This window comes from Chlorocebus sabaeus, chromosome 25 (genome assembly GCF_047675955.1).
Source record: "Chlorocebus sabaeus isolate Y175 chromosome 25, mChlSab1.0.hap1, whole genome shotgun sequence".
Taxonomy (NCBI): Eukaryota; Metazoa; Chordata; class Mammalia; order Primates; family Cercopithecidae; genus Chlorocebus; species Chlorocebus sabaeus.
The window spans coordinates 86,023,566-86,039,586 of record NC_132928.1 but is presented as its reverse complement, the minus strand read 5'-3'; the positions used below and the strand labels follow the sequence as shown (position 1 = coordinate 86,039,586).

General features: G+C 35.8%; 1 protein-coding gene across 1 annotated transcript; it reads right to left on the bottom strand.

Annotated features, from left to right (window-relative positions):
- Positions 1–5,671: 5,671 nt before the first annotated feature.
- LOC103230959 (olfactory receptor 2L8-like) lies at positions 5,672–6,752 on the bottom strand. The gene has a single exon (XM_007990102.3). The coding sequence runs from the start codon at positions 6,608–6,610 to the stop codon at positions 5,672–5,674; it is 939 nt and encodes a 312-aa protein (XP_007988293.2). The 5' UTR covers positions 6,611–6,752.
- Positions 6,753–16,021: the final 9,269 nt, after the last annotated feature.

Sequence of the window (16,021 nt, the reverse complement as noted above, 5' to 3'; positions counted from 1 at the left end):
AGGTTCTCCCTGACCAATCGGCCCCCTTCCAATACCCGTTCTTATCTTTACAAGTAAGATTCTGAATTTTTGATGAGTCACTATGGCCTTCGCCAAAGTGTGTAATACTGAGCTCTGCTAGCTACCAAATATCTAAATATGTAAACTGCATTTTATCCATGAACGTATTTAAACACTGTCCAGAAAGACACCCCAAAGTTCTACCCAGTCATTGCCTCCCAACAAAAACACAGGCAGTCCTCCTCTTCAGGTCCAGACATGGCTTCTTTCTCTGGCTGTGGATCCTGATCTTGGGGCAAATTTCTGGCCCAATATTGTCCATGACCCCTGAATCTACTAGGAGATTTGTCCTTGTATATTACCATCAATGGTCCATCTGAACCGGACATTGGAGTCTTTGCCTTCCTTGAATCCGGGCAGTTCAATTAGCCTGCTTCCCAGAGGGCACCTTACCTTACCATCACAAGCCTTACAAACAGGCTTGTAGATTACTTATTATATTGCCATCCTTTCTCATCCATCTGCTGCAAGTCAATTGCATGAGCCATAGCCCACATGCCCAGTTCCTTCCTAGACCCAATTCTCAATAATATTTTCTTCCAAGTAATTCCTCAAACCTATGCAATGTGATCTTCCTTGAGGTTACTCGATCTGACAGTCCTAGGCTGGAAATTATGCCCGTTTATCTACTCCGTGTTCTGGTGATGTCTGGAATTTATTCCAGGCTCATACTGGGCATTGTGCATAATGTGTGTTTACCAAGCCTGATTCTTCTGTGTTTCTGAAGATTTATGGGCCAATAGATTTTTAAAAATATGTTTCTTTTATGTCTCAACAAAAATAATTTTTCTATTTCACTTTCAATTAAGGACTTCAATTGATACAATCAGATTTTTAATGTCAGTTTAAATTTAACTAGAAAATTCTATGAAAAGTAAGGGCAGTGATCACAGGGATTTAGGAATATAAATGTATTTAAAAATATTTAGCAGACAAAATTAAAAGGATCTTATGTTGAATTTGTGGTAAAGAGACAAAATGGCAGAGATTAAGTCCCAAATGTCAAATTGACCTCCATCCAATCTGTGGAATCCATGTATATATCTTTGCATTTTCTTACCATGCTATAATTACTGAATAATTATTCAGTGATTAAAAAGATATTTAGCCTTTAAAGTCATTGTCTATTTTTTTTTCAGATTTTAAAGGCAAGTAAAAAAATTAGTACTGGTCATTGACATAAATCTTACGAAAGGAAGTTACTTATTCTGTGAAAACATGAGGGATTACCTCCACCTCACCCATTTTATTCCTTATGTGAGCTTTTTGCCCAGGTCTAGGAAATAAATTGATACAAGATGGAATAATAAGGGAAAAGCATATAAGTTTTATGCATTTCACATGTACATGGGAATCCTCACAAGAGTGTGAAATCTAAATAAATTGTCAAAGCAAGATGTTTTTATACTTTTAGAAAAAGAATGATAAATTGCAGAAAAAATTACAAAAAAAAAAAAAAGAGAGAGAAACTGGCTCGAAGCCATAAATTCCAGGGGAGTCCCTAGGAGGTATATGGGGGTGTAAAGATAGTGAAAAACAAGAGTTAATTCTGGTAGTGTATTTATTCAGGTTCACTGCATTCCCCCAATTCCCAGGCTCTAGTGATAAGGGCTATTTTCTGTTCCATTACAGGGAGGGTACAGAAGAGTATCCGAATGTACCAAAGATTCCTGGAGGAATCTTTAGAGCTTGCTGCATGCTGAAAAAGACAAGTCAGATAACCTTTCCCTCTACTGTTAGCCAAAATGTCTTCAATGTTTTCAGTTCAAACTAATAAATATGCCAACTCAGCATATTTGTCAATGGCATATCATTCATTCCTTCAATTTACTCTATTTCACTATTGAACCACAACTTCTTGTGATGAGAAAGATACTCATCCTTTAAAATAGAAAGAATACTCACGTCCTTTTCCATAAATCGAATTTTGCTAATGTAACACATAAGAAATCTCTAAATGCACACAGTCTATGTTATGAAAGCCATATAGATAGCATGTGACATAAAATTTGCATCTCGTAATCTAAGGGCATGAAACACAGAATGACTGTGAAGTGCAAAATAATAACCACAGCATAACATTTGGAGGGAAAGAAAAATGACTAAAACCAGGCACAATGAACAGTGAGCCAAGGACTCTGTGAGGTAATGAATTCGTTAATTTCCCCACCAAAGGAATTATTATCCAACTTTCAAAATTATCTGTAGTACATTCTCATAAACAATGTAGCAATTGACAGATTTGAATAATTGTACTTCTTTTTATGTTGTTCTTCTTAATGACCTTAAGGGGAAAGGAGTGGCCTCAAAGTGCAGACAGCATGTCAGAGGGGTGACCTCTTTATCTCCAATCCCAGGGTCATTGACATGAAAAAATCCCAGGGTCATTGGCAAGGATTCACCTTGCCTCTACAGGAATGTCAGCAGGTGGGACTTCAATGATGCCATTTACTGATAAGGTACAAGCCATCCATATTGTTTTTCAGTAAACTAACTTCAGAGAGATGGAATGATTTCCCCAAGGCCATGGTATGTCACAGAAAATCATAGAGCTAGGTCTCCTGCTTCCCTCCATGAATCACTACCTGGAATGGGTAAAGGGTCTGAACTGGGCACCACTGCTCAATTCAGTCCACCCTCAGGCTCTTTCCAGTAATAACAACTAACAAAAACAGCAGACATTCCATCTTAGTGTATTCAAGCTGCTATGAAAAAATATCTTAAACTGGATGAATTATAAACAAGACAAATGTATTTTTCAGAGCTGTGGAAGCTGGGAAGCCCAAGACAAGGTGCCTGAAGATTCAGTGTCTAGAGAAACGTTGCTTTCTGGTTCACAGACGGTGGCTTCTATGACACCATAGATGGCACCATCTGCTGTGACCCCACACGGTAGAAGGGACAAACAAGTTCTCTTGAGTCTCCTTTAGAAAGGCATTCATCTTATTCAAGAGGGTGCTACCCTCATGACCTAATCATTTCCCAAAAGGTCCCTACTCCTAATACTCTCATTTTAGGGGTTTAGATTTAAGTATGTAGATTTGGGGAGGATACAAACACTCAGACCATCGCACATTCCCACCACTAGCCCAGACTGCATGATATCATTCACTTCCTGTCCACTCTTTCCATCCTTCTCAGGATGGCCCTGTGGGCATATGCACAGGGTTCCACACTCAAAGGGCTCCATGCGTGGTTTTCATGCTCTGCTGTTGTCATTGAAATATTTTATAATTTCATCTCTGAGTACGAATGTGATAGAGGAGCTAGACAGGCTGGCAGCATGTGCACACAGTTTGGGTCTACTGGTAGTGACTACACAAGTGGGCTCAGGCAAGAACCACGTGGGGCAACTGGCCTGGTCTTCTCATGCGCGCGCGCACACACACACACACACACACACACACACACACACATCTTATAATACTTCCCAGCACCACAGGACCCAAGCAGTGTCTGGGGTATGACTGGGCTCATGCTGGTGGTGATGACAGAAGCAGCAGCGCAGGTGGCAGTAGGGTATGAGTGTCCCTAGCTTGGAAGAGAGGAGGTGCTTGCCCTGGCAGCAGCAAGTGACTGCTGATGGGATGCCTATTTCCCTCTGTCCCAGAGCCTATGCCTGTTGTGTTCACTGAATATCAGAAAAGGAAAAGCCAGGAAGATTAGGCAATAAACATTGTTAGCAAATTATTACAAAATAAAAATATACACTGCTCATTGCAACAAAGCACAAAAAGGAGTTACTCTGATTCATAAAACAAGTTCAAAATGTATGTTTTAACTGCATCGACATGGAAAACAAATATTCACAGGCTTCGAAATAGAAATGATATTAAAGAGCATTTCAAGAATTTTAACTGTGTAATACTTTACTGTTAACTTTAGTCATGGAAGAGAACAATTGAATTTATTTGTACAAAATACTGATGAAAGGAAATGAAGAATACAAACAAATGGAAAGACATCCAATGCTTGTGAATTGGAAGAATTAATATTATTTAAATGACCAAACCTCAGATTCAATGCAATGTCTGTCAAAATACCAATGGCATTCTGCACATAAATAGTAAAAACAATTCTATGATTTGTATGGAATTATGAAAGACCCCAAATAGCCAGATCATTCCTGAAAAAAAGAGCAAAGCTGGAGGCATAACAGTAGCAAACTTCAAACTATACTACAAAGATGTAGTAATCAAAACAGAATAGTACTAGCATAAAAACAGACACATAGAACAATGACACAGAACAGAGAATCCAGAAATAAATCCACATATCCATAGCTAACTGATTTAATTTTTTTATTTTTCATCACTATGGATACATAATAGTAATATATAATTATAGAGTGTATGTGATGTTTTGATAAAGACCAGCACCCCAAATATGTATCATTTCTTTCTGTTGGGAGCATTCCAGTTCCAAACTTTCAGTTATTTTTTAATATATACAATATATTCTACAATGAATTATTGTTTACTACAGTCACTCTATTGTGCTACCAAATACTGGCTTTTATTCATTCTACCTATATTTTTGCAACCATTAACCATCCCCACTTTATCCCCCCTCCCCTATACCCTTCTGACCCTCTGGTGACCATCATTCTATTATCTATTTCTATTAGTTCAATTTTTAAAAACTTTAGCTCCTAGGTAGGAGTGAGAACATGCAAAATCTGTCTTTCTGTGCCTGACATAGTTAACCGATATTTGACAACAGTGCCAAGAGCATTTATTGGGAAACTGACAGTCTCTTCAATGCAAGGTGCCTGTAAAAGTGGATACCCATATGTAGAAAAATGAAACTAAATTCCCAATTCTTACGCTACACCAAAATCAACATAAAATGGGTTAAAGACCTAAGTGTAATAATTCTTGATCACTGATGGCACCTTCCAGTCTTTGTTATTGATCTAAAATTTACCTGATGTTAAATCATTTCTCTGGGTTTCATTTCAGTACAAAAAGCATAAACTTGTCATAGGCCAACCAGAGTGATAACAGGACTTAAGAACCACTGATAAGCCCTCTGCTAAATCTCAGTAATAGTAAGTCCCCCTAAATTGAAAGAAAGAGTAACTGGTACGTTAAGTGTCTAAGATAAGAAAGAGAAAACATCTTACAGAATTAGACCCACCAAGTCAAGAGATTTTAGTTTTTGTTTTAGACATAACCAAAAACAATTTAATCACTGGAAAATAAATTGACAATAATAAAATTGTTATGCTGAGTGCCAACTTCAGTTATGCCATTTTCATTTTCATTTCTGCATGAACAAAAAAAAATTCTACTTAACAACATATCAGCAAAAATATGTACATTCAAAATTTATGGAAAAATGTCATGAACAAAAAAGGTTGTTTAGAATTTTATATATCTAATATATGCATTTGTAAAATATATATTTGTAAAAATATATATATTTTATACATATTTTATACATATATATATGTGTGTGTGTGTAAAACAATTTTGTCCAGACATCAGTGATTTTCTTCTTCCCTTGGTTACTTTTACTCCTGCACTCTAGGAATGAAATAATATTTTATTACTATACACTGCTGAATGGATGTGTATATGAGCCCTGGGGCCTTAAACAGAAAGTGTGTCTATATTTTCACAGAGCAGATTCTCTGACTCACTCGTGTCAGGGCCCCCATCACCTCCTTGTTTCTCAGGCTGTAGATGATGGGGTTGAGCATTGGGGTGAGGATGGTGTAGAAGACAGCCAGAACCTTGTCCTCTGTTGGAGATCGCAGGGATCTTGGACGTAGATTAGTGTAGAGAAAAGGTGCATAGTAGAAAGTTACTACAGTGAGGTGGGTGCTGCAGGTCAGGTAGGCCTTCTTCCTCCCTTCTGCAGATTTCATGCGGTAGACAGCAAGGAGAACCCGGCCATAGGAACATGAAATACCAATGAAGGGAAACACCAGAAAGATGGTGGTGCTCAAAAACACTGTGCCCTCATAGACCCAGGTGTCCGTGCAGGCCAGAGTCACCATGGCTGGGACATCACAGAAGAAATGATTGATGGCCCTGGATCGGCAATAAGGAATATGGAGAATATATACAGTGTGAGCACAAGCATTGATAGAGCCTATGATCCAAGATCCTGTTACCATCAGCGCACACACTCTTTTGCTCATGCAGATGGGATAGTGGAGAGGAAAGCAAACAGCAATGTAACGATCATAGGCCATAGATGCCAAAAGCAGTGCTTCTGCACCTCCTAATGCCAAGAAGAAGAAACTCTGAATCCCACACCCAGTGAAGGAGATGGACTTGTTTCCATGCAGAAAATCAGAAGCCATCTTAGGAACAATGGTGGAGATGTAACTTAGGTCAATGAGGGAGAGCTGACTAAGTAGGAAATACATGGGTGTGTGGAGGTGGGTGTCCAAGGAGATGAGAAGAATCATGGATAGGTTTCCAATTAGAGCCATTAGGAAAATGAAAACAATGAGGATGAAGAGGAAAAGGCCAATTCTTGATTGTGGGAACAGCCCCAACAAGATGAAATCAGTTGATGTTTGATTGTAATTTTCCATGGGGCTTTCCTACAATCCATCCTGAAGGGAGACAGAAGGGTAAGTTAAGTACAGTAATTTGCTCTTATCTGCAGGGGATGCATTCCAAGTCGACCAGTGGATGTTTGAAACTGCGGTTGATACTGAACCCTAAATACACTATTATTTTGTGTCTATACAAACTTCTGATAAAGTTTAATTTATAAATTAGGCAAGTAAGAGATTAACAAGAGTAACTGATGATCAAATAAAACAATTATACAGTATACTATAATACAAATATGTGAATATGATCTCTATCTCAAAATCTTTTATTGTACTGTGCTCAGACTTCTTTGTTCTGATTTTTACCTATTTTGGAAAAGAAATCTTATTTTCTTACCCAGAGTTTCACATTTGATGAGATCAACATTTGTTACCAGATTTTTTTCTAAGAAATATGCAAATTTATAAGAAAGATATCTCTATTACAACTTCAACAGAATATGAATGTTTTACTGCCTGACACAAACTCAGATATAATCAAAGTCAGATGTTATATTGAATACCTATGCATAGAAAGTCAATATAAATGCATACATTACAGATTTGTATTTGAATAAATTAGTCTTTATAGAATGATTTGTTATATTTCCACATGTATTCTTTTTCTTTTTTTTTAAGTGACAGGGTCTCTCTCTGTTACCCAGGATGGAGTGCAGTGGCAAGATCATAGCTCACTGCAGCCTTGAACTTCTGGGCTTAAGTGATCCTTCTGCCTCAGCCTCCTGAGTAGCTGAGAAAGCAGTCACGTGCCACCATGCCTAGTTAAATTTATATCTTTGTAGACATGAAGTGTCACTGTGTTGCTCAGGCTGGTTTTGAACTCTTGGCATCAGTAATCCCCATCTCGGCCCTGCAAAGTGCTGCGATTGCAGGCATGAGCTCCCCACCCAACCCATGTTTATTCTGTCAGATTTACTTCTAAAACTGCAGCAGCTTGTCTCTCATTTTGAGAAACTTGAATGATCTTTGTACAATAACACCAAGTCAAACTTCTTTTGTTAGTTATCATAATTTGGTCCTCCTACTCAGAAACCTAGAATAAATCCTTATTGCTATGTCCCTTTTATGGAATGTCATATTAATTCACACTCTTGATTTTCAATATTCATCATCATCCATTCTCTTTTGCCTCCTTGCCTAATTTCAGAATACTCTATTTAAGGCGGACCCCTTACCAAATAGGTTACAGATTTTGTCTTTTGCCTCTCTAGTGCTTAGATAACATTATATGTTGCTCTATGAATCCTTCAAAAGAATGCACTTGGAGGAATGTTCAATTCCCTAAATAACAAAAAGAAGCTAAAATCCCGACAGACTTCTAAGTAGAGGTGTGTTAAAAATACCACTCCAGATGTAAGACATCAGTAAACAGCTTGGCACAGTATGCCTAAAAGAAACAGAGTTTTTAGGCTTAAATATTAGTCTAGAGCCAAAGATCACCAGAATTTGGAGCAAGTATAACATGCACGAGGAAGATTCCCAGTGTGCAAACACACACAAATATGCACAATCACACACAGTCATATGCATAAATACAATGACTTTAAAAATGACCAAAACATGCAGAAACAATAATTTTTTGTGATCAAAATTTGTATCTTCAGAGATGTATAAGTATGAAATCCATAAAATAAATATCATTTCCTATATGAAAGGATGTGAAAGGTAACATTAAAGGACTTTTGAAAACTAAAATTATAGTAATTGATAAAACTATGTAGTGGAAGTTTCAAAAGACAAAGTAAGAAAACTCTATTTGAAGGTAAACAAAAGCAACAACAACATGAAAAGACTGCTATTTAGGAAAGATAGAAAAACTAGGGAATTCATACAGGAGGGCCAATATGTGCTTAAGGACATTCCTAGAGAGGGATATAGCAAAATAATAGTGAAGTTAATATTCTTAAAAAAATTTCTCTCAACTGAGATATATTAACTATCATGTTCAAATGCAATAGTTTTTTTTTTCTTTGTATTGCAGCAATAAATTCTATAAGATGAAATGATGTTGTCAACTCCTCATTGCAGACATAAAGTGGAATGTAATTCTGCTGCGACAGTGGGAGAAGAGTAAGGAACCTGGGGGTGATTATGGAGGAGGGAGCAGGTCACTATCCATGTTAGCCTATATCATGGGTCAAGGAATGGTATTTGGGATATAGAAATCAGGCATTAGCAGATGAATGTATTGTCTAAAAATATATGGGCAAATACGGAGAAAAACTGGAAAGATAAATTGAAATCCTTGACTTTGGGGTCAGCAAGAGTTTATGTTTCTATCATTTTACCCTGCTGAGACCATGTCTATGGATTACTTGAATAAAACATTAAAGTGATGTAAAAATTATGTCACAATTGAGAATTTAACCTGCAGCTTCATCATAATAATGAAAGACTGGTAGCTTTTACTCTGAGATTTGGAACAAGACCCTAAAGTCCACCTTCACTGCATCTACTCAACAAATTACTGGAAGTTCAGTCAACACAATCAGATAAGAAAAGAAATAAAAATATCTTAATTCAAAAGAAAAGTAAAATTATTTCTGTTTGCATATGACATAATTATATATGTAGAAAACTTAGGATAAGTAATAAACAAAATCAGGAAAATTATGGGATGCAACATCAACAACAGCCAAAACCTGTTGTACTTCTATACACTAACAATAGACAATCTGAAAATTGCACTCTGATTTTATTAACAATAGTATCAAAAACAAATGAAACATCTAGAATAAACCAAATCAAGGAGGTGAAAACTTTACACATTGAAAATGGCAAAATACTGATTAGAGTGATTAAAGAAGACACAAATAAATGGAAATGCATCCTACATATTTATTTATTGGAAGGCTGACACTGTTAAGATGTCAACAATACCCAAAGTCACCCATTGGTGTGCTGTATTCAAGAGACACATCTCATGTGCAAAAATGCACATAGACTCAAAGTAAAGGGATAGAGGAAAATTTACCAAGAAAATGGAAAGAAAGAAAAAGCAGGGGTAGCAATCCTAGTTTCTGACAAAATAGAGTTCAAACCAACAAAGGTCAAAAAAGACAAAGAAGGGCATTAGGTAATGTTAAAGAATTCAATTCAACAAGAACTAACCATTTTAAATGTATATGCACCCAATCCAGGAGCACCTGAATTCATAAAACAAGTTCCTAGAGACATACAAAGAGACTTAGATCCCCATACAATAATAGTGGGAGACTTTAATACCCCACTGTCACTATTAGATCTTGAGACAGAGAATTAACAAAGATATTCAGCTCTAGTTCAGCTTGAACTCAGCTCTAGACAAAGTGGACCTGATAGATATCTACAGAACTCTTCATCCAAAAACAATATACATTTTTTTCACCACCATAAGGCACTTATTCCAAAACTGTCACATAATTGGAAGTAAAACACTCCTCAGCAAATACAAAATAAATGAAACCATAACAAATAGTCTCTCAGACCACAGCCCAATCAAATTAGAACTCAAGATTAAAATCTTCCCCCAAACCACACAACTACATGGAAATTGAACAACCTGCTCCTGAGTGACTCCTGGGTAAATAATAAAATTAAAGCGAAATCAAGAAGTTCTTTGAAACTAATGTAAACAAAGAGACAACTTATCAGAATCTCTGGGATGCAGCTAAATCAGTGTTAAAGGGAAATTTATAGCACTAAATGCCCACAGCAAAAAGCTAAAAAGATCTCAAATCGACACCCTAACATCATAACTAAAAGAACTGGAGAACCAAGAGCAAACAAACCCCAGAGCTAGCAAAACTCAAGAAATAAACAAGATCAGAGAGAAATTGAAGGAGATGGAGACACAAAAAAACCCTTCAAAAACTTAATGGATCCAGGAGCTGGTTTTTGAAAAAAAAAATCAATAAAATAGATAGAACATTAGCAAGACAAATACAGAAGAAAATAGATAATATTCAAATAAACACAATCAGAAACCATAAGGGAAATATCACTGTTGATCCCACAGAAATACAATCATCAGAGAATACTAATATTAATTATTCTGTTATAAAGGTACATGCACATGTATCTTCATTGCAGCACTATGCTCAATAGCAAAGATGTGGAATCAACACAAACGCCCATTAATGATAGACTGGATAAAGACACTGTGGTACATATACACCATGGAATACTGTGCAGCCATACAAAGGAACAATATCATGTCCTTTGCAGGGACATGGATGAAGCTAGAAGTCATTATCCTCAGCAAACTAATGCAAAAACAGAAAACTAAACACTGCATGTTCTCACTTGTAAGTGGGTGCTGAACAATGAGAAGACATTGACATAGGGAGGAAAACCACACTTACTGGGGCCTGTCAGGGGAGGACAGTTTGCGGGAGAGCATTAGGGAAAAGAGCTAATGCATGCTGGGCCTAATAAATAGGTGAAGAATTAACAAGTGCAGCAAACCACCATGCCACACGGTTACCTATGTAACAAAACTGCACATTCTGCACATGTACCCTGAAACTTAAAAATAAACAATAAAATCATTGTCAAAATAATAATAAAGTGTACAAAGCAAAAAAAAAATTCAATGGAGTCTCCATCAAAATTCAAATAAATATTTTTTCTCCCAAACAGAAAGCCCATCCTGAAATTTATAGGAATCTTACAGGATGCTCAACAGTCAAAAAATTTTGACTCTTTTTGAAAAAGAACAAAATTTAAAGACTCATACTTTCTGATTTTAAAACTTACTCAAAGCTATAGTCATCAAAACAATGTGGCACTGGCACAAAGCCAAACATATAGCCCAACAGAGGAAAACAGAGTCAAGAAATAGACTCTCATATACATGGCAACCTTTTTTCAAAAAGGGGACTAAGTCCACTCAGTGGTAAAGGGACAGTCTTTTCAATAAACGGTGTTTGGAAAAGTGGATATCTACATTCAAGATATTGAAGTTGGATGTTTATAATACATAGAAAAATTAAGTCAAAATGAATCAAAAATCTAAATGAAAGAGATAAAATTATAAAAGAATAGCTAGAGGGAAATGTCAAATAATAAAGGCACTGTGGAAAATGATACAGATGCTTCTCAACTTACAGTGGAGTTTCACCCTGATAAACCCATCACAAGTTGAAAATACTGTAAGTAAAAAGTTAACATCCTTATAAAATCATCATAACATCAAAAGTTGCAAGTCAAACCATCATATGTCCAGGTGCTCCTCAAATTACACTGGGGTTATGTTTCTATAAATTCATCATAAAGTCAAAAAACATCAAATTATTGTAAATCTGGAACCGCATGTGTAGGAATTCCTCAAAATTTGAACATAGAGTTAGTATACAATCCAATGATTTCAGTTCTGAATGTGTACCCAATAAATAAAAGCAGATACCTGAACAGATATTTTTGGATTTTTTTTTATTCAGGGAGTACATTTGTGGTTTGTTACATGGTTATATTGTGTGATGCTGAGGTTTGGGCTTCTGTTGAACCCTTCACCGAAATAATGAACATAGTACAACTAAGTAGCTTTTCAACCCTTGCCTCCTCCCTCACTCCCCTCTTTTGGAGTTCCCAGTGTCTACTATTCCTATCTTTATGTCTATATGTACCCAATGTTTAGCTCCCACTTATACCTGAGAACATGTAGCATTTGTTATTCTGTTTTTGCATCAAACAAATATTTCTATGTCAATGTTTATAGCAACATTATTCACAATAGCCCAAAGGCAAAAAGAAAGAAAGTGTTCATCTACAGCGGAATCAATAAAAATGTATGTATATATAGTTTTAAAAATAGAAGACATTTTGACACATGATACAACATGGATGAACCTTGAATATATTATGCTAAGTGAAATAAGTCTGTCACAAAAAGACAAATATTGTATGAATTCACGTACAAAGTACCCAGAGTAGTGAAATTCACAGAGAGAGGAAGTGGAATGGTGGACCCCAGGGAATCCGGGAAAGGAGAGAAGGAGAGTAATTGTTTATTAAGAACAAAGTGCTAGTTGGAGACAATCAAACTGTTTTGGATATGCATGATAGGGATGACTGCACAACAACATAAATGTACTTAATGACACAGAACTCTACACTTAAAATGGTTAAAATGGTGTTTCTCTTATGTATATTTACCCTAATAAAAATCATTTAAATGCACTGAAGCTATTCCAATTTAATTTCCAAATACATTTTTTTTTAAATCCTGGCAAGTTTCTGCTCTCTGCAGAGCAATTTATTTTCAGTTACTTTATGACCTCTGGCAATTTTTAAAAGAAAATTTAGAAGAGCAAATTATTTTCATAAATATTAATAATCAATAAGAGATTGAGATTGACGATTCCAATATTATATAATTTATATTACTAGTTTAATTATTGGCAAATAGAACATGTAGTATTTGAAATAACTAACACAACAAACAATGCAAACATCTCTATCACTTGTATTTCACATAGGGCTCTCTATGACACACTCCAGGAGACAGTTAACACTACCCTAACTTTAAAGAGAGGAAAAAAGAACATAGAACAGCATAATAAATGGCACATCAGGTCTAATATTTAATACCATGTTTTATGACTGCCAATGTGGCATCTTTTTCATTGCCCATGTTCCAGGGTTCCAATATTCTAATATCCTATTAGATCATATTATTTAATAAAATTAGAGCCTGGTTCCTGATAGGAAAGCAGCATCAGCCATGATATTCCTGCTCCAATAAACAGGACATTTTTTCTCAGGTAGAAATAAAAATAAATAAATAAATAAATAAATAATAAATCCAAATGGATTATTTATGTCTCTTTTTTTATCCACAGAAATAGCTATAAGGAAGGTATTTTAGCCTACTAAGAAACATCTTCACCTGCTTTTACTTTTTTTTTCACTAAAAATTCTGTATGCAGGCATCAGCATTAGTGACATAACACACAGGAGGAAAGAACAAGCAGAAAAAGTTCCGGTCATTATTTCAGAGTGAGTAGGCCCCGCAAACCTTAACCCTGAACTATGTCTCACGTGAAAGGAAGGAGGGAGGCATGAACTTTCACAGACTCTTTTCACATGTTGGCACCTGGAATGTGACAGGATTCGTTCCGTGATTCTAATGGGTTTAATCAAAGTAACTCTTCAGATTAGTATCACCATTGATATTTTATAGATGACAAAACTCAGATTCAGGGATTTTCAGTAAACTTCTGTAGACCCACAAACACAAACACACACATACATATCTATGCATATGTGTGACACATATATAAATAAACATACATTAATATAGACCTTTTAAAACTGTGTGGTCTAGTTTATCCCTCAAAAATGTTTGGCAGTAAATCTGAAATAAGGGTGGCTCACTTTTTAATCACCCCAAACAAAAATAAAATTAAAAAGTAATTAAATTTAGTAATATAAAACTCCATATAAGTGGTAAATAATTGAGAAACTATAAAAATTTTTAAAACAACAAATAGAATTATTTTAATGATTAAAATTTACTCCTTACAAATCTTCTGTTTCCTTGTGTCACCTGGTTTTACTGTACCTTCACTTGACCTGGCAACAATTACATATCTTCACAGAAAAATGGTCTCTCAGAAACTCTAAATGAAAGACATTTTCTATCTTGCTTCCAATGTAAAAGTTTCCCTACTGGAGGAATTCACTTACAAGAAAAACCCATATAATCTGTGTAAATCCAACTGGGGATGTACATATTCAACACAATAATTAAAATTCTCCAAATGGTGCCCAAGTTTCAAATGAATTACCTATTACTATCTTTTGAAGTCTAAATGCATCATTGCATTGCATAGATCTCTTTTTCCTATCCTTCGATTTAGAGTTGAAAATGAGTTAATGAAAATAGCCTAATTTTGTGATTCATACAGTCACAGAAGACAAAGAGTTTTCAACTATAGTCTCATTATTAAAAGGAAGAATAACTGAATTACAGAGATTTGAAGAGAGTTATTCATGGCTGTGCAGTAACCTAGGACAGAGTCGGGAACCAAGGAGGACGGTCCTCTTGAGTCCAGAATCTGCCACTTTCCACTGAGGCACAGATTTATTAAACCTACACTTTCCTCAGTTTTGATCAAAACTATTCTTGAAGAAAAATCACTATTCATCACAACATAAGGCTGCTCTGCCTAAACTTTGTCAGAACATTGGCATAGGTGCAGAAAAAATTTGGATTTACCAAAAAAAAAAAAAAAAAAAAAAAAAAAAAAAAAAGCTGGGGAGGCAGGGGCACAAATTGACTATGCGGGAACTTTTATAAGAAATCAGATTGAACTTTGAAAAGTCACCAAAACTCAAGATATTATTTACAGGGTTTTACAGAAATCTGGATTACTTCCTCTCTTCTGAAGCAATATCTGAAATATACTAAAGTTCTGAACCTCTGAAACTTCCAGAAACTGATCTCTGTTACTTACATGTAGGGCTGGGAAATTGTAAAAAGACTGGATTCACATAAGGTAAAATAGCAAGTAAGAAGCAGGAGTAGGATTATAATGAGCATCATACAATCACTCATCACTCATGGCAAAATAACCAAACCAAACTAAAACAAAACACCAACCAAGTAGGAACGAGGGAAATGCTGCCTCCTACAATAATTTGTGTGAATGTGGGTTCTTTCATTTCAGCATAGTCTAATATAATTTATCCCTATCTCTTCCATTGACCATCATTTCCCTTTGTGTCCAGATAACACATTTATGAATTAGCTGCAAAACCACTTTTGGTTGTCTGCATTTCATACTCCTAGATTTCTGCTGAATGATGTTAGAGAAAGTACAGTCACTAGTGCTGAAATTCACCTCAATTCTATGTCTGAAACAAAGTTCTTTTAAGCACTTGCCAGAGTCCCTTCTTCCCTGTGATCAGTACAAATTTTAAAATACAATTATAAGTAGTACCTTTATTGTTTCCTCATTTCCAAACACTCACTGCCTTGCTTAGCTGACGGCAGTCCTACAGTCATCATAGGAACAAAGTCATTTTTCTGAGTAAGTGTTAAGAATACTTTTTAAGAAATGTATATATTCATTTTGCATCCTTACACATGAGATTTCAGAGACCTTCATGGGGATTCAGTAGCGACCATGATTCCACTCCTTCTTTACCTGGAGAATGAGATTAACAGTTGTTTTGCTGGTATTCACTGAGGACTTTCCACTGAGACTTTGGACATTCTAGGCTGAGTCACTAATAACAGAGGATGGCCTTAGTCCAAGGTTCAGAAATGAGTTCTGATCATGTGTTTAGATGTTTCAAGGCATGTCAAGGGTAAACTCAGTGGAGAAATATCTATTTATTTATTCACATTATGTCTATGTTATTGTGTTTCTAAACTTTATGAAAACCTATAGTTTGAATGTT

Excerpts from the sequence above, each read along its gene's own strand:
- LOC103230959 (XM_007990102.3), bottom strand. The coding sequence starts at position 6,610 with ATGGAAAATTACAATCAAACATCAACTGATTTCATCTTGTTGGGGCTG.